The sequence below is a fragment of the Engraulis encrasicolus genome, chromosome 2, assembly GCF_034702125.1.
Source record: "Engraulis encrasicolus isolate BLACKSEA-1 chromosome 2, IST_EnEncr_1.0, whole genome shotgun sequence".
NCBI classification, from domain to species: Eukaryota; Metazoa; Chordata; class Actinopteri; order Clupeiformes; family Engraulidae; genus Engraulis; species Engraulis encrasicolus.
In genome coordinates this window covers 36,736,961-36,756,274 of record NC_085858.1, presented here as the reverse complement: position 1 = coordinate 36,756,274, position 19,314 = coordinate 36,736,961, and the positions used below count along the sequence as shown (strand labels likewise).

The 19,314-nt window shown below is 44.6% G+C and overlaps 1 protein-coding gene across 1 annotated transcript; it reads right to left on the bottom strand.

The window, feature by feature from the left end:
• Nucleotides 1–2,062: 2,062 nt before the first annotated feature.
• Nucleotides 2,063–18,738, bottom strand: lsm12a (LSM12 homolog a). Its single transcript, XM_063187757.1, has 5 exons — nt 18,586–18,738; nt 12,463–12,596; nt 9,211–9,320; nt 6,704–6,830; nt 2,063–5,051 (listed from the first exon to the last, which is right to left on the bottom strand). Exons 1-5 carry the CDS (start codon nt 18,710–18,712, stop codon nt 4,947–4,949), a joined length of 603 nt encoding a protein of 200 aa, XP_063043827.1. The 5' UTR covers nt 18,713–18,738; the 3' UTR covers nt 2,063–4,946.
• Between the last annotated feature and the right edge of the window lie 576 nt (nt 18,739–19,314).

The window sequence follows — 19,314 nt, the reverse complement described above, 5'->3', positions numbered from 1 at the left end:
GTATTACGTAAATGCCGTAGAATGAATGGTGGCTGTTGCTGGGGATAAACCTTTAATGCGCGTACGGGGGCGTAACGCATCACTGCTGTTGCTGCGGCAGCAAATAAGTGAAAGCTTTCCTGGCTTTGGCTCGCTTCCTCACTCACCGCATCTATGGTTTGCCCTCCACTGGACAAATGAAGGTGATCGGCCCAGCATGTGGTCACACTCGTGAAGTCGGGGGGGAAATGTGACACCCCAGTATTCCTAAATAATACATTAAACGGAATTATGTCCAAGAGTACCCTTTCGGTTGCGTAGCATGGAAAAGTCATCATGCATGCATGCCACACAACACTGAATGGATGAAGAGAGAGAGAGAGAGAGAGAGAGAGAGAGAGAGAGAGAGAGAGAGAGAGAATGGTCAGTTTCAGTGACGGAACAATTGTACACAGGGCCCTCGGGCAAAACACTTATCGGGCCCCCTTTATGACCTGACAACATCACAACTGGGCCTCCACCACCTGTGCCCAGGGGCAAATTCCCTGCTCGCCCTCCTATAGCTTCGGCCCTGGTCCGTTTTCTAAGCTGCTCCTGGTCAACTAGGCAGGCTACAGATACTGCGAGTAGTAGCCGACAAAGGGCATGGTCAGATGATGACAGATTTTGAATGCACAAGTCACTCTAGTAACACCATGTGTGCATTCCAATATATACACTCCCGTCCTCCACTTGTGCTTGTGGCCTCACCCCGCCTCCGGGCCCCTCATCCGAGGAGAAAACAATTAAGATTCCCAGGTGTCAGTCTAGCCACAACAATTTTTGGGGGACTATTCTTCATTCACCATCCAGTGTGCAAATGAGAAAATGACTACAATTGAGATTTTGTGAGATATTGAAATATAATGCTGTTGTCAGTGATGTCATCACGACATATTACATCCTGGTACAAGGCCACAAGCCCAAGTGGAGGACGCAAGGTCGCATATTGGAACGCACTCCATGTGTAAATCCACACTGTAACTGTAACCAGTCATGGCAGGGAGGGGGGCTTTGTTTAAATGGCTGCAAGACATCTGCATTAGAGGAGCTACAACTCTTCCAGTGACAGGCCAGGTTTTAGGTTACTTTGCATCTTTCAGACTCGCATAATAAAGCCAGGGGACTACAGATAGCTCAGCCGTAGCCCTCCCTAGACTTTCGCTCCACAGCTTATAATTTCCCCACACATTACTGTGCGGAATGAGTATGAGGATATGGATTAGCCTGATTATCATCGACTTTCAAATTTCTTGAAGACTTGGTCTGACCAAGAGCATACCAATTAACGTTTCCCAAACAGCATGGTTTGACCTGCCTCCCTAGGTTTGCAACTGGTTGACCGATGAAGAGGGTGGAGTTCCCGATTTTTCTGGAGATTGGAAACGATTTTTTACATTGCTCTTGGCCCGACTTAGAAGCAACGCCGAAGGTGTTGCGCCACTAGGAGGGCGTGGCCTGGCTAGGTATGGATAGACCAGAGAATCGTATATGAGAGGGAGATAAAGCAGGTGGGTTCTTTTCAGGTATCCACTTTACGTTGAGTGAACGCCCCTTTAGGAGACCTTCGATTAGGAGGCCTTCGGAGTCTTGAGGTTGGGAATAAATGGAGTCCCCTTAGTGCTGTAGATGGCGGTAGCGCACGTCTTGTGCAAACCCCACGAAAAGAGGAGGGACAACGTCCCCTTAGGAGAGTTTGAGCACACGCTTTTGCATTGAGTGGGCGTGTTTCGATTACTCTATTATATAGCCAACCTCTTTGGATAGACTACACTGCAGAAACAGGTCTGCTGAAAACAAATCCATATTTTACCATACAATGCCATCTGCTGGCATACTCATGTACATACACTTCAAGTCCGTGACCAATATTGAGCGGTGTGCTCAACTGACAATATGACATTCAGGTCACATGTTTGTGTTACCATTTACCACAGATTTGATATTTGAACAACACTACATCACAAGTCTATGTAATCCTCATTAACAATAAAGTAGGTCAGGGGTGGGCAACTTTCATGATAAGGAGGGCCACATTTTTTCATCGCCACCATCGGAGGGCCAGATGACCAGGGATCGGACTGTCACTTGCAGAGTTCGAGGTGCAGTTGGTTGCTCACTGACTGCCAATATTGTTTGGAGGGAATAGGAGTGATCTCTATCGGCTAACAGTATAATTACAAGGGACCACAGACGGCAGTGTTCTGGAAAATATAAGCTTAGTCATTATTTCTTTAATTATGTATTATCTAAGGGGCCACACTGAGTGAGGAGGCGGGCCGCATGTGGCCCCCGGGCCTACAGTTGCCCATCCCTGAAGTAGGTATAACCAAGGGGCATATTTTCTAAATCTGACTGGGAACCATACCCGCCCTGCACCATATATCTTAAAACTCCTACAGAGGAGGACTAGTCCTACCTACACAAGGTTAACCACACACCACAAAACCATGAAAGCAAATACAAACAGGTTGACTGTTTTCGTTTTTTTTTTATTTTAATGTTACTATTGAAAAATAAAAAATAAAATACTGGGAAAGAAACCTAGGCATTGGCAGCCTCGTTCATACACACACACACGCTCACACACACTTGTACACACACACACACACTTGTACACACACACACACTCACACCGTGAGGTCGGACTGGTTCACAGCGTGGGAGCGCATCTCTCGGCTTCTGTTTACTGATAGCGTCCAGCGGAGGGCTTGTTGTGAGGAGCAGGCGGGGCGTGCGTCCGTGTGTGTGTGTGTGTGTGTAGGTTGGTGAAGACGGGGAGCGGGCTTGAGGGTAAATCCTGACCCTTCCATCCCCTCCGTACCACAGCACAATGCAGCATTCCCAACATGGAAACACGCCTCTCCAGCTCCTCATCTCTCCACAAAAAAAAAAAAAAAAAAAATCATAAAAGGCCATCCTCCTCACCGTCATCACGATCATCATCTGAGCGTGGTGACTGGCCCTCGTCTTCCTTCGCCACACCGTAACACTGGCTATCACGTGGATTTCAAAAATCAGAATCTTCCTTTCTCTTTTTGGGGAGGCGCAAAAGAAATGGCACTCTTACCACGGGAGCGAGTCAGGAATGCATGAAGCTATGGGGAGGTGAGACAACAGGATGAAAGGCTCCTCTCCACCCCACAACTCATTGACGAGAATGGAAGAGCGCATATTTGTATGGATATCTTCAAAAATAAAATGAAGGAATCAAGAAAATATTTTTTTTTTTTCAAAAGAAAGGAAAAGTGGTCCCGTCATGGAAGAGGTATCGTTATGTTGAGTCAAGGACCATTATTTTGGAGGAGGTTTTATCAAGCGCTATGGAGAACAGGGGGAGAAAAAAAAAGAAAGAAAGGCATATAGCCCTATGTTTTGGAGGAGGGGTGGTGCACCATGCCACCCCCCTGCACCTCTGTGGTAGACGCAGACTTCAACTTTAAATTAACAACCATTATTATTAAACGCATGTCCAGTTCTGTGCCACGCTCTGTACTGCACAGCCCTGCCTTTCACAGCAGCAGCATGGCTCAGAGGCGACACCTGCTGGACAGCTGCCCTCACTGCGACTCTTAAGTCGACCCAGACAAGAATGGAAGGGCCAAAAAAGTGAAAGCAAAACACCACGTCTGGACATAAGGAAGAGGGGAGGTGGGGGAGGAAAGAGAAACCCTCGTTCGTTTCTATCAGTGAAGAGAGATGACAACCCTACTTTTTAAAGAACCAGCCGGGGTAAAAAAAAAAAAAAAAAGTCCATGTGAATGTGTTGAAGATTGTTGTCGTTTCTGAAGTGCGTTGTTGGTCAGTTGATGCTTAAATCATTAGCCCTAGATGCAGATGGGTCAAACATATACTGCCGCCTTGCTCCAGACTGTTCACCTGCTGTCTTCCTTTCTTCCATCCATACAGATCACACATTTAGTGACCTTGACCCCCTTCTACGTAGACGAACCAACCAGACCTCAAATATGGAGGGGTAGGGGTAGGGGTGGCGGAGGGGGCTGGGTTTGTCTCATCTACTGTCACTCATACAGGTAACTTAGGAGACATGGAAGGGGGGTGGGGGGTGGAGAGTATCAGCAAATGGCCAAAACAATCATGGAGAAAGCCAGGATAGGAAGAGAGAAAAGAGAGTGAGTGAACCAGAACAGAGAGGAGGGATGCAGGGATGGGAAACAGAAGGGGTTGGCCAAGGTCAGCCAGAGAGAGAGAGAGAGAGAGAGAGAGAGAGAGAGAGAGAGAGAGAGAGAGAGAGAGAGAGAGAGAGAGAGGGAAAAGGGCACAGAGATGGAGAGATGACATGGGTAAGAGCGGACAGGGCAGGCAGAAGGGGTGTAAGAATGCAATTCATTAAATTATGTTGAAAAGGATTGAGAGGGTGAGAGAGAGAGAGAGAGAGAGAGAGAGAGAGAGAGAGAGAGAGACATAAAAGAAAGAAAGTAAACGCATTGGGTAAGTCTCGTTATGGTGTCCTCTCCTCCTGATAACGGAGGTCTTTGCTTGCTGCCTGCCCGGTGCTGAAGGACATGCGACGGCCATCTTGGCAGCTTATCGAGACCACTTCCTCATTCCTGACCCTGCCAGCCCCCACAGCCAAAACCACACCCCCCACTCCACCCAAAATACTCCACAAAGACACATTCCTGCAGCCCTCCACCCCGACCAAGACGCTGTGAGCCGAGGAGAACAAACATACAAAAAAAAAAAAAGAAAAATGTGGGAGGAGGAGGGAAGGAGAAAAAAAAACAAAAAACTTGGGGGACCAAAAAAAAAAAAAAGAGGAACTGCCTTCGCCATGGTGGTGGTGGTGGTGGTGGTGGTGTTTCTCCGTCTTTTCTCTCATCTGTAGGTCGGTCTGTTCTGTTCTGTTCTGTTCGTCTTGTCTGTCTGTATGTTGGTTGGCTCTGCTGCTCTCTGCTCTGCTCAGCTCAGGATGATAACGTGGAGGAGTCCTTAGAGTCCTTCTGTGTTTGCTGTGCTTGTGCCCGCTGGGCCGGCTTCTGGGACTCCACGTCCCGAAAATGCTTTTCAACCTGAAGACAGGGGAGAGGGAGAGAGGGAGAGAGAGGGACAGGAGAGACGAAGAGAGGGACAGGAGAGGAGAGATGAAGAGAGGGAGAGAGGGAAAGGAGAAGAGAAGAGAGAGGGAGAGAGGGACAGGAGAGGAGAGACGGAGAGAGGGAGAGAGGGACAGGAGAAGAGAAGAGAGAGGGAGAGAGGGACAGGAGAGGAGAGACAAAGAGAGGGAGAGGGAAAGGAGAGGAGAAGAGAGAGGGAGAGAGGGAGAGAGGGACAAGAGGAGGGCCGAGGGAGAGAGGAGAGGAGAGAGGGAGGGAAGGAAAGAGACCGGAATGGGTAAAGTAAAGACAGAGGAACAGAGAGAGGGAGAAATAGAAGTGCAAAAAGGAGATGAGAAAAATAGAAAAGATAAAGAAGGAAGGAGGAAGACAGAAGAAAGAAGAGAGCGGAAATTGCAGGGAGGGATAAACAAAGATTGAAAGGGAGAGGAGAGAAAGATGAATTCGTAAAAAAGGGGAGGCAAGAGAAATGTAGGAGCTCATTAATGACATGCCTTCACTATTGCTGAACTCAAGATCTATTCAGTAGATTGTGTGCAGCCTGTGAGTGCCCTTAAAGATACACTGTGCAGGAAATGGTCAAAAAAAGTACTGCAACTATGCTGCTCATTGAAAAAGTAATAAACTAATATTTTCTAGTATGGCCCAAGTGCAGTCATTTTTGCAGCTAAAAATGGCTATTTCTGGAGAAGATCCCCCTTTTCATGTATGCAATCACAATGAATACTTAGAATTTGATGGCGGTAGTAAGTATTCATGAACAAGCATGAATTATGGAAATAGACAACTAAAAATCTTACACAGTGTACCTTTAAAGGAACAGTCCAACTCATTTCAAGAAATTGCTCATACTGTATGTAGTTGAGTCCCAGTAAAATATGAGAAAACATAGGATGTGTTTGCATTGCTTCTTTAAAAGGAATGTAAAATTCACCAGAGTGCAAGCTATTTAATCCCGTCCTGTGATCACTTGTGGCTTGATGCTAATGCTCCCACTTGCTTCCAGTGATTATGCTAAGCTATGCAAATAATTCAGATACCAATAAATCTAAGCACTAATAACACTGAGAAGAAAATGATATGCACATTCATGAGTAATGCTTGGAAATACTGCAAATATGTGAAAACCAGAAAAGGGTGGACTGTCGCTTTAAAAGCCCCTCGGTTTAGCAGAGGTGGAGCTGTACGTCCAAGTCAGCAGTAGCTGCAAGGACAAAGGACAAGGAGTACGTCCATGTTTGAGAGCTGCCAATTACTTGCCGGTCCAATGCACCACACAGTCAAGCCAAATGGGCTCTTCAAAATGATCAATCCTCAAGCGCACACACACTACAGTGTGCAGATTTCAGACTTCGAGACTAGTGCTAAAGGTGCACTGTGTAGGATGGTGGCCAGAATAGGTATTGCAACTATTCTGCTCATTGAAACCTTGCAATCTACTGCCAAATTGGATCTTTTCATGAATATTTACTAGATAACAAACTAATGTTTTCTAGTATGACTGAAGTACAGTATGTTTTTCAGCTGAAAATGTCAATTTCTGGAAATTCAAAATGGCCGCTAATGGAGAAAAAAAGACGGATAGACACTGTGGCCCGAATACTCACTATTTTGCGTACGTGGGCTAGAGCGCTGCCCTCTTTGCCCTTGCAGTTGTCCACCTGGTAAGGCGGCGCGATGACCACGTCATCCATCACGATGATGTCCTTACCCTGCCACCGGCACTCTTTGATCCTGGAGAGAGAGAGAGAGAGAGAGAGAGAGAGAGAGAGAGAGAGAGAGAGCGCGAGAGAGAGAGAGCGAGAGAGAGAGAGAGAGAGAATGTTTTTGATGATTCTTGTAAGCAAAAAGGTGTATGCGTCTTCCATTGTGTATACAGTATGTGTGCTTGTGTAGACACTAAATCGCCAGTAAAACTACTAGACTAGTCGGAGTATACAGTGAGTCCAATATGTATTTGATCCCTTGCTGATTTTGCCGGTTTTCCCACTAATAAAGACATGATCAGTCTATAAATTTATGATAATGTGTATTCAAACATGGGGAGACAGAATATCAAAAAGAAATTCCAGAAAATAACTTAAACTAATATATTTTAATTTATTTGTATTTCATTTATGCCAATAAGTATTTGACCCCTCTAGCTAAAGAAAATAAAATGCTTTGTGGCAAAGCCCTAGTTGTCTAGCACTGAGGTCAGATGCTTCTTTTAGTTGATGACAATGTTTGTGCATATAGTAGAAAATATTTTTTCCCATTTTTCTTTGCAGATTATCTCTAAAATATTAATAGTTTGTGGCTGTAGCTTGGCAAATGGGAGGTTCAGTTCCCTCCATAGAATTACTATAGGGTTAATATTTGGAGACTGTCTAGGCCACTTCATGACTTTAATATGCTTCTTATTGAGCCACTCCTTCGTTGCTTTGACTGTATGTTGTGTATTATTGTCATGTTGGGAGATCCAAAAATGGCCCACCCTTCAGTGTAGTGGTGGAGGGAAGGACGTTTGCACTCAGGATTGCACATTACATGTCTCCCTCCATCCATTCGTTGACGATGTGAAGTTGTCCTGTGCCTTGGCCAGACAAACACCCTCAAACCATAATGATACCACTTTCATGCATGATGGTGAGGAGGGTGTTCTTGGGATCATAGACAGCAGTTCTCTTTCTCAAAACACATTGAATTGTGTTAACGCCAAACAGCTTGATTTTGGTTTCATCTGACTACAGCACCTCCTTATCATATCCTACACCAGTCTGATGTCCGTTGGCAAACCTCAGTTGGGACTGCACAGGTTCCTTTTGATGTAGAGGTACTGCGTGTGCACTACAGGATTTTAAAGCTCTGTGGCATTAAGTGCTACCAGTAGTTTTCTCAGTGATTTTGGTCCCAGTAGCTTTCATATCATTGCCTAGTTCATCCCGTACAGGTCTAGGGTGTTTTCTTTCTGTTCTCATGATTATGAAATCCCTAAAAAAGGTCAAATCCTGTATAGAACCCCAGACAGGCTGATGGATTGTCATTTTGTATTCCTCACATTATGGAAGAAATGCATCAACAGTTGGGTCATTAATAAGTCATTCATACCCAGTCTCTTTCTTGTGGCTTTGCAGCCCATTTAGTCTTTGTTCAGGTCTAAAATCTTGTCCCTGATATCATTTGACCGCTCTTTGGTCTTTCCCATGCTGGTGAGTTAGGAGTGTGACTGATTCACTCATACTATGGACTGATTCTGCTGATTCAATGTGTCGTTTATGCATGTTAGTATGTACAGGTGTCTTTAATTCAGATGACAAGTTGATCGGAAGTGCCCATCTGGTCTGTGGGCCCGGAACTGTTATCAGTTGGCAGGGGATCAAATACTTATTTTGCTTGATGAAATGGAAATAAATTAATATATATTCTCTTAAGTTAATTTCTGGATTTTCTTTTTGATATTCTGTCTCTCCATATTAGAATACATATTATCATAACATTTATTGACTGATCATGTCGTTGTTAGTAGGCAAACCAACAAAATTAGCAAGGGATCAAATACTTATTGTACTCACTGTATATTGTCTGTTCCAAATGTATGTGTTGAGCATTTTGCCCAACATTTGTCTGTGTGCGTTGATATGTGGGAACGCATATGGGTTTCATATTGTCTGCAGTGCTTAAGTTTGGTGTGCGTTTCTTACGTTTTGTATATGGTCTGGAAGACCTGCTGGTGTGTGTGTGTGTATGTGTGTGTGTGTGTGTGTGTGTGTGTGTGTGTGTGCATCTTAGCGTCTTACGTTTTGTGTATGGTCTGCATGAGCTGCTAGTGTGTGTGTGTGTGTGTGTCTTACGTTTTGTGTATGGTCTGGAAGAGCTGCTGGTGGTGTGTGTGTGTGTGTGTGTGTGTGTGTGTGTGTGTGTGTGTGTGTGTGTGTGTGTGTGTGTGTGTGTGTGTGTGTGTGTGTGTGTGTGTGTGTGTGTGTGTGAGTGAGTGAGTGTGAGTGTGTTACGTTTTGTGTATGGTCTGCATGAGCTGCTGGTGTGTGTGTGTGTGTGTGTGTGTGTGTGTGTGTGTGTGTGTGTGTGTGTGTGTGTGTGTGTGTGTGTGTGTGTGTGTGTGTGTGTGTCTTACGTTTTGTGTATGGTCTGGAAGAGCTGCTGTCCCTCCAGAGAGACTCCAGCACTGATGGCATACGCCTGAGACAGCTTGTCCTCCTTCTCACTGCGAGCTCTACTGGCAAGCTGCACACACACACGCACGTACACACACACACACACACACACACACACACACACACACACACACACACACACACACACACACACACACACACACACACACACACACACACACACACACACACACGTAAACAACCAGGGCAACAAACAACAACAAACCATAGCACACAATAGCAGGCCCTAGTAAACACACAGCAATAACTCACATCTCAAAATACCCTGCTGTTTACAGAGGCAGTTGCAAACATCTGCACCATTTAAAACAGGCGTGCATTTAAATAAAGAAAACCGTTCGTTAAACCCTGAACGTCACCCCCAAACTCATCCATTAAATCACCTCTAAAAATAACAGGCAGAGACTGAACACACATTGACTGAATGAAATTAAAAATAAAAACGGCTTGCTTGCTACATCTTAAAACGTGACCTCCAAGTTCACTCAAATGTCCCGCTTCTAAAAATAGCTGGCTGGCACACACGGACTGAATTGAACTGGGCCACTACTGCCCGTGCTGCTGATAGTAAAACCTAATTGAGTGCTGCTGAGTCTGTGTGCAGCTCGTCTCATTACGTACTCGCTGAAGAGCCCAGTAAGGACAGATCATGGTTCAGATCATTGTTATAAACATATTTTTGCAGAGGAGCTGAAACACGTGGGAAACTATTTGGTAATCGGTAATGCTCGTTATAGGCCAGTCTGTGTGTGTAGAGGTAGGTCGAGCCAGGCTACGGTCCGGCTACCGTAACTCCACTTCTCTGCAGAACTAGTTGTTAGAAATGCTCAAAACTGATTGGCTGCTTCGTATCTTTATGGAGTTTGAAATATTTTACAAAGCATGCCTGGTCAGACTAAATGACTTATTGAAAAGTTGTGCAGTGTCAGAATTAGTATAGGCACTCCCAGGCTAGAATAGGCTAGCATGACAGTTCTTTGTCTTTTAGACTGATTCATTTTCTGATTTCTGTCTACAACCCAAACAAAACTGGGAGAAAGAGGAGACACAGAAAGACACAAAGAAGAAAACAAAAATCAGGAAATGAGCATGGGTGGGAAAGAGACATTTGTAGCCATTAGGTGATTTACTATGGAGGCTTTCATTTCTGGGGCAAATCCCCTCAGCAGCCAGCAACAGGTGCTTGGCAGGGGCCAATAGAAAATGGCTGTGTAACGCGGGCGTCAGATCTGTTGTTTTCAAGTTGCCTCGTTAACATTCAGGAAGGCTAATGGAGAGTTGCTATGTGACCCCAAAATCATATTAGTCAAAAGCTTGTTACCTTGCTAACCGATGGGGAGTCAGTTTGGGAACACTTGTGGTAGAGCTGACTGAGTGTTGGTATTTGATGCTCCATATAGAGCTCCATCATCGACTTTCAAATCTCTTTGAGACTTGGTCTGACCGAGAGCATAAAAATGAATATTTCCCAAGCAGGATTTCCCAAACGGCCTCCCTTGGTTTACTAATGATTGTCTGCATCCTGACAAAGTGGGAGGAGTTCACGATTTTTCAGGAGCTCAGAAAGTACTTGTATTGCTCTTGACCTAACTGGTAGCAACGCTGAAGGAGTTGCGTCACTAGGAGGGCATAGCCTGGCTACCAGATAGGGCCTATGAAGTTTATCAATGTTCAAAAACAGATTAATTCCAACTACTCTAATAAACCGCCTCAACTCTTGCAGATAAGCATGACCAGATCATGGACTGGAAATGGTTTGATGTCTGCATGTCTGCATGTCTAACGGTCATAGCCTAATTGGCAACGTTTGTGTGTCTAGTCGTAAATGTTACAGTGGAATGAGGAAGTTTGGGCACCCTTTTGGAAAAATCGTTACATTGGTTTATCTCCTGTTGAGCTTTTGAAGCAGCAACTTTATTTCAACATATTATGTTAAAGCGTAGGGTGAAAGAAACATTTCAGTTGTAGTGTTAAGCCTGTTGCCTACTGTGCTGTACTGGAATAAAAATCCACCTGCTTGCAGAGTAGCCTTTAAAGAATCACTACATTCATTCATTCAGCTGATAGGCTGTTACTGGTAGTTAAAAAGTAAACCGTTTACATTCAGGGAGGCTTGTGGGGGGTGGGGTTTCACAAGTGACAGTAGTAGCTGATTGTCTATTGGAGCTTATTACCAAAGATTTTCCAGTAGAAAGATGACAACGCCTACCCAATGCAAAGTGTGCTGAAGTTCGTTCTCCTAAGGGGGCGTTGCGAGACCTTTGGTTAGGAGACCTTTGGAGTCTTAAGGTTGAGAATCAGTGGAGTCCCCATGGCGCTGTAGATGGCGGTAGCGCACATCTTGTGCAAGCCACCACCAAACATCACAAAAAGAGAAGAAGGAGGGGACAACGCCCCCTTAGGAGACCAAACTTGAGCACCATAGAGGTAGAAAATAACACTAGAGAGGACACAGCAATTTGTGACAGCACTGGGAAATGGCAGCTGGAGCTTCCTAACTTCCGTAGGTAGTGTAGGTACCTTCGGGCAATGCAAGTCAATGGAGAACACGCCCACCCCTGTCAAGAAATTGACTAAAACTGTGTGAATATGAAGTAACACTTTAATCAAACACCAGATTTGAAATGGCAGGCTAAATATCTACTAAAATCATATGAGTCGATAAAATACATTTAAAAATCAAATAATGTATTTTATGAACATAGTTAGCAACACACTTCAACTATTGTCCTTGTATAGTGTGTTGGTAGACATTTTCACATGATTAAGCCATTTTTGACAGAGGTGATCCCGTTCTCCGTCAATTTCCAGTTCTCTGATCTACCTACAGATAATGGCCGCTACAGATTGCCGTAAAAAGGGGGGCGGGGTCATCTCTAGTGTTATTTTCTACCTCTATGTTGAGCACACTCTTTTGCATTAGGTGGGCGGAGTAAGTTTGAATCCTCTTTCTTTAATCTACCCTCTGTGGTACGGGCTTGATTCGTCTCTCTAACTTTTCCAATGCGTCTGATCACGCCTCTAAATTAACACCAGCCCACCGGCCAAATGCTGGTGAAATTTCAGTTTGGCTGGTACAAAAGACCAACTTAGCCACTTTGACACATTACTAAGTGTGTGAGATTGATATCCACTAGCCATTTTGGCTGGTGATCAAAAAAGTTAATTTAGAGCCCTGCGACTGCTATTACCTTGTTAACATTCAGGGAGGCTAGCGGGGGCGGGGTTTCCGTGCGGTCGGTGATGATGTCCACCTCGGAGACGTAGGCGAGGTTGATGAGGACCACGTCGTGCAGGCCCGCCTTCCCGCTGGCCGCCGGGCACTCTGGGAGAGGGGCTCAGAGTCAAGGAGCAACACATCCACATACATACATCAACAGTTCAATGACCTTGGCTTCAACACTCCTTTATTGTGAACCATTGTCACTGGTTAAAAATGTACTTGACATTACATGTATGTTGATCCTTCCATTCACCATAAAAGGGAGTAATCCTCTCCTTCCCCATTCCCAACATCACCCCCCCATAACCCCCATCATTACCACCTGAATATTAGCTAGCTACCGTTACAGATTGACCAAAGCCCCGTTATCTAAACACCATTTCTTCTCAAACAAAGTAACATCAGCTGGGTCAATGACAGGTTTTTTGGTTAGTAGTAGACGTCCAGTGGTACAACCACAGTTAATATACCCTTGAATGAATTAGTCGCAGAAGTACTGCTGCAGGGGGCTTGTGGAGAGGATTCGTTTGCATACAACGTTGGATAGGCTTTAATGACATTCCATACATTGATTACTAACAGTATTCACTCGAATGGTTAACATCATATTCCTGTTCATCTGCACCTGTTGAGTGAGTAGACCTACTGGCTGAGGCACGCCTCAAAGTACAATCGCTTCTGAAAGACTGTTTAGCTATACTGTTGTCTGTGCCTCAGCCTGGTTGACAAGACCTTTGTTATTATGACAGCTCTGAAGTATGGACTGTTCTCGATCGTGTTTATCGCTGAAACACAACCGATTACTAAGATCTTTCATATTGGACCCAGCGGTTAACATTGGCTGCGTTATTCGCCAAAAAACATAAAATAAGCTAACTACGTAACGGCGCAGCATTTCTCAAAATGTCTCATCATTAGATACATTATGTGGCATGGCAAATCGATGGTGAAACTTTCATTTTACGCCGGAACTACCGGTATCCTTAAATTGTTTTCGCCACGGAGGCCGGCCAGAAGGCGGGGCGAGGCCACAAGCACAAGTGGAGGACGGGAGTGTGCATATTGTAATGCAACCTGTAGGTCTTCCTCTATCCCAGTGTTTCTTCACCATACTTCTACACAATTGTTACACATTTTTTCCACATACTCTCTTGCTGTGCGTTTGTACACCCTTAGTGAGTGCCAACACAAACCTCTCATTGGGAGCCACCCACTGGCGTAACGCAAGTACTTCGGGCCCCCCTGCAAGCTACCAAGAACGGGCCCCGAACGAAAAAAGAGGGCCTAATATCCTATATGGAAGGGGCCCGTTTCTTCAAGTCAAGGGCCCATGTGGGCCCCCCACCTAGAATGGGGCCCCCCTGCCTCGCGGGAGTATACTTTACGCCCCTGGAGCGACCGCATTACAGGGGTGAATTTCTCAAAAGAGAAGTTGTTAGCCTGTTAGCAACTTTGGTAGTTGTCAATGGGAAAATGCATTGAAAACAACAAAGTAGCTAATGTAGTAAGCAACTTTGGTTTTGAGAAATTCACCCCAGAATTGGTTAATGAGACGAATACGACATGAGGTGGGAACACATGATTTTGCTCTGTCTGATAAATGTTCCTGCCAGGCAGTGGTAGGGGCGTATTAGACAGCTGCAGAGCTCTAGAAACACATGACTAGATTGACCACTGAACCCACTAGTCTTACAATGCAACAAACAAACAAACAAGGATATGGGACTTCAAGGGAACAACACCACAATCATTCATAATTTATTCACTAAAAGATTATGTACCAAGTATATAAGTGAACAAATGGAGCTTTTAAAAATGAGATGCTAAAACGTCTGAGTCCACACACAGAGGAAACACAAAAGGCTGCACACTCAAGACATCCCTGACAAGCACCGCGCTGAATAAGCCCTGGACTCTCAACTCCCCACAAAGGGAGCCATACAAAGCCATGCGTCCTGAGGGCTATAAAAACTGTTTCCCCTCTCCGCCCACCTCAGGCACTGCACAAGCTGTCAAGTTCAGCGCCGGGGCAACACAGCTGACCCCCCAACGTTCCAAATGTAACCTTTCAGCGGTAACCTTGGCGACTAGCCTTGGCAGCCATAGCGATTGAGGAGACTGGCATTTCTAGAACACAATAAGAGCACTGAGTGCAAGCCTGCTCTGCGTCGCTCAGCGATGGGGGGAAAGAAAAAAAATGGGGGAAAATATACAGACGAGGCTATTTTCATGGCTCAACTAAAGATGGCCTTGCAGCAACTAGCTGGTGTGTGTGTGTGTGTGTGTGTGTGTGTGTGTGTGTGTGTGTGTGTGTGTGTGTGTGTGTGTGTGTGTTGAATAAGTTTCTACAGAGAAGCGGATCTGGCTATAAATACTTTGTCAGGGCACCTTGAGGGCTGTCCCACTCAGCAATAGTTCTAATCAGACTTCAAACGACACCAACATCAAAGTCAAATAGAAAATCCTCTGTTATTCTCTGCATCCTCTGCTGCATCAACTAATTCAGTTTCCTCGAATGTGATACTACCAGTACCTGTGGAGAGGGACATCCTAGGAGTCAATGTTCAGGTTGATTAAGTTGAAATGAAAAGTGTTGGTGTTTGGGGTTGAATCGAAAGTCAAGCTGGAGAGGCTAAAACTAACCATTGGCCATCATAAAGAACTACAAGAGGAAAAGGCAAAAACAAACCTCCGTTCACCAAGCACTCTCTTTGACAGTGTGACTTCACAATTTGATCAACAGCCACACGTACAGCGCATGTCAACGGAGGTACCGTACACACAGACCACGTGCACTGGTTTGATGTTTCCGCCCACAACGCCACTTGTTCTGTAGGAAATAGTGTCTCTGAACCCTTAACCTCTTAAAGTTCGGGGTGGTCGGTACCGGGTTCAATGACTTTGAACTTGAACTTGATCTTCATTCCGCAATTGTTTAAAATCCAGGTGGTGTAATAAACCCAGGAACATTATATATCATTGGAAAGTGTAGAACCTCAGGAACACACCTAGCACTACTATACAGGGATTTGAACATATTGTATGTGCATTATTATCAATTTATTACACAATGTCACCTTTCAAATTTGACCCCCTCAAGCACCCCTCGCCTGATGTCTCCCTACCTTCCTAGGAAGAGTGGACATCCAAACATGAACATATCCTTATCAGCATGGTCTCAAAATGTCTGTTACAATCCAAGGTTTATGAGAGTGTAGTCTTTTTTTACTTTATTTCAACCAAAAGTTGTACAACTCCAGTCAAACAAAACCACTTTATTGTGAAAAAAATGATCATGTTTTTCCCCCTCAGGAATTGTGCTGTTTTTGTCCACACTTCCATATTTTTCACATGATCAATGATATTCCACATGATCCCCAGACTCTGCTGATTACATGGGCAGCACTGGGGTGGCTCTGTGACATTCCTACCCTGAAAGACAAGCCTTAGAAGAGAAGTAGGCAGGTCCTGTTTTACACAGCTTCGTATTGGCTCATTTGCTTTGAATGACTGCAGCTCCCTCAAAGCAAGAGCTAGAAACTCCATTCAAAGACTGAGTGATAGCCCAGAGTCCAGGTTTTCAAATGAGTCATATAGCTCTTCTGTATTACACCCAGGGACAAAGGAATCTCAAATCTGCTCAACAATACCCCTTTCTTACCATGTTTTTACTGTACATAGTGTACAGTACCGTACAGTACTGTACAGCAACATCTCTGTAATACTACCCAAAAGGCATATCCAACCATGGCTGATTACTGTATAACACCTCCAGGAGTATGCTTTCATATGTGACTATGATAAGGCTTCTAGCTCAAAAGGTTCTTGTACAGTAAGACCTTATATGGGGGGTGCATTTTGACTAACTAAAAAAAATACAAAAAGACACTTGGTAAAACGCATGTGTATATCCACACATAATTGTCTTGGTAAAGGTCATATATAGATGTAGCAAGTTCTCCTTTGACAAACAGCTTCAGTAGACCTGTGATGAAGTCTTAAATATGTTTCCAATGCCAAATGTATCAGCTGTACTGCTGAAATGTAGTAATTTCTAGGGGGTCTTCATGAACGCATTTCAGAAAAAAGATGTTCTAACCCCTGTAAGTCCTTGGCAGTACATCACAAAATCTTCCTGTCACTTCCTGAAGATTCTACAGAGTCTCTACTTTCAAATGGTACCAGCCACTTCATGATGGGTCAAAGTATGCAGACACAGGAAGCATCTAAGTAGACGTTGTGCAAAACTTTAAAAACACTCAAAAATAGCCCCGAAGCTTAAGAGGTTAAACAAACTTTAAAAAAATAGCCATAGTTATGCAGAATATTTACATCGCATAAGCTCCTTCCTTTTTTCCCAACAGCCGTCTGGTCTGACTGTTATCTGTGACCAGAGGTAACCCTATGAATAGATAGATGGGCTTTCTCTACATACTCTTTGAATGACTTACTTAACTCGTCAAGAGATCACTAGGGCAGCATGCATTCCAGACTCATAGCAGATAAGAGGACAAAGGGAATTCATTGTGTAACTGCCCAAGTCCCTACAGACAAACCAGAGAAATATGATCAACGTTACGTGTAGTATTAAAACTGTTTTTTTACTACCATGAAGTTACTCACACTGGCGCACTAATAATAACAGTACCCAGTACCACCAAAGTTCATGGAGCCTTCACCTCAGACAAACCAGTGTCTAAGGCATTTTCACAGCTGGTCCTGCCATAGAGGCTGTGATTTACACCCCTACCCAATGCATAAAACAAGAGGGCCCTCAAGGCTTGCATGGTGACCCATGAATGGCTTCTACTGTAATTTATTCCACTATTTACTTATATGAAAGGAGGCAAAGTGTGTATACTGCTGCATAGTGTGTGCATGCATGATATGGGCATCGTCTAAGCATCATCATTCTGTACAAATCAAGTATTTAGCTACCATCACTGCCATTAACACAACAAATCCGTCCCACCACACCTTACTCCACACTACAACATGGGGCATTGAGAGAATAAACACCAAGATAAAGGACTAAGGGGTCTTGGCTTGTAGACTCTATGGGTCTCTTGGCAATGCACGAGCTTGAAGGACGTGCTAGATTAAGGCAAAATGGTTGACGGGAAGATAAGCAGGGTATAACACCATCATCAAACACTAAAATTAAAATGCAATGTAACTGCACAACAACTTAAACGTACAGAACAAGTCTGCGTAGGGAAAATAGTTAGCAGCGTAGAGGTAACAGATGACGGAGGCAACATTTGACAGCCGACTGCCACCAGCCTAGATGCCCTAAAAATCAACTAGCTACCGGTACCCGGCCAGCATTGAGTAGAAGGCTGACCTGTGGGGTATTGGGTAGAGTCGAATTGTGATTTTTTTTGTTTGTCGAAAACCGCTGTAGCTATGATCAACCAACTTTGTGAATGGGTATATTCAAGCCCTCATTAACTTAACCATGTCTATGATTAGAGGGGCGTCGGTATTGAAGCAAGCTAGCCTGATGGACACATGCCATTTGGTTTTCCGTTGCCACCAGTGCCGTATTTTAGCAGCAAAACGACTGTCAAGCAGTGCTGAAGGTGAGGAAAAGCACATTCCAATCCACTCCTTCACAACTGCCAGATAGTGATCCTTCCGATCCGCAAACAGTAATGCCTGACCATTGCACTTCGTTAGCCAACTTAGCTATCGTAGCAAGGTGGCTAAGTTACCCCAGCTAAACTGAAACCCTGTGAGAGTTGGACAGTAACGCCATGGCACTACAGACCTTGTCAACTGTCATCTAGCAAAGCAAGATACAAAAGAAACTGCCACACATCCGACAAAAAGAATGGGTCAGGTGTTTGCCTTGCAATGCACCAGCATAAACTTCAGTGGAACAAATGCAAATGCATGGCTAATAATCTGACAAATCTTTGCCAACTCTAATGTGGTGCTGGATGAAAAGCTAATCAACGTTAGCTTGCTAGCAGTTGACACTACGCTTGCGCGGATCTCTATTTGGCAAGAGTGACCAGTTACCCCCAGGCCTCTGCTGCAAACGAAGACCCACGCTTATCTAATGACAGCGTTGAAAATCAAAGGATACTCAAGGTCAGCATCTTCGATTGGTAGTCAAAGGCCAGAACCTCTCCTTGCAGCCGCTGTCCCAGGCATGTTAGACATGAGACATGGCTCCCAACGTTAAAATACTCCCCCGGTCCAGGAGCCGCCATCTTCTCCGCCAGGAAACCGGAGCGCCAGATTTGCGTAAACTTACGTAATCACGTCACAGGCCAAGGGCGTGCCTCAAAATGTGTATGAATAGAGCTCTTCAGCGTTGACGTCAACTTGTATGCGGCGTTTGGACTACCGGTTCCATGGCGATTTTTTACATTGCAAAACGCCATAGAGATTCAGGTTTGGCAAAAATATAAGTTGCACGGCAACAACGAACATTAGCGTGTCCCCGCATCCCTTTCTCATTAGTGGAAGGGATCGTATCACCATGTTGGTGTATTCACATGTTAAATCACGACGATTATAATTCAATATTGCTAACCCCTTTCTGATCATTAAAACTTCCGAACTACATACTTTCCTTTGGTTGCCATGGGTACAACCTTCCGCACGTACATGCCGTTAGATACAGGCGCCGCTTCTGTAGTCACCAAAAGCTTCCGGGTTTAGCATATGGACGCAACATCGTATTTATGTCGAAGTTTGACACAAAATGATCAACCATGTCATACCTACAGCCTATTTTTAACACCCTCGACAGTTTGCGGGGGTTCGCTAAGCGCGTGCTTGCACTCGGAGCTTATTTGAAATTTACCCC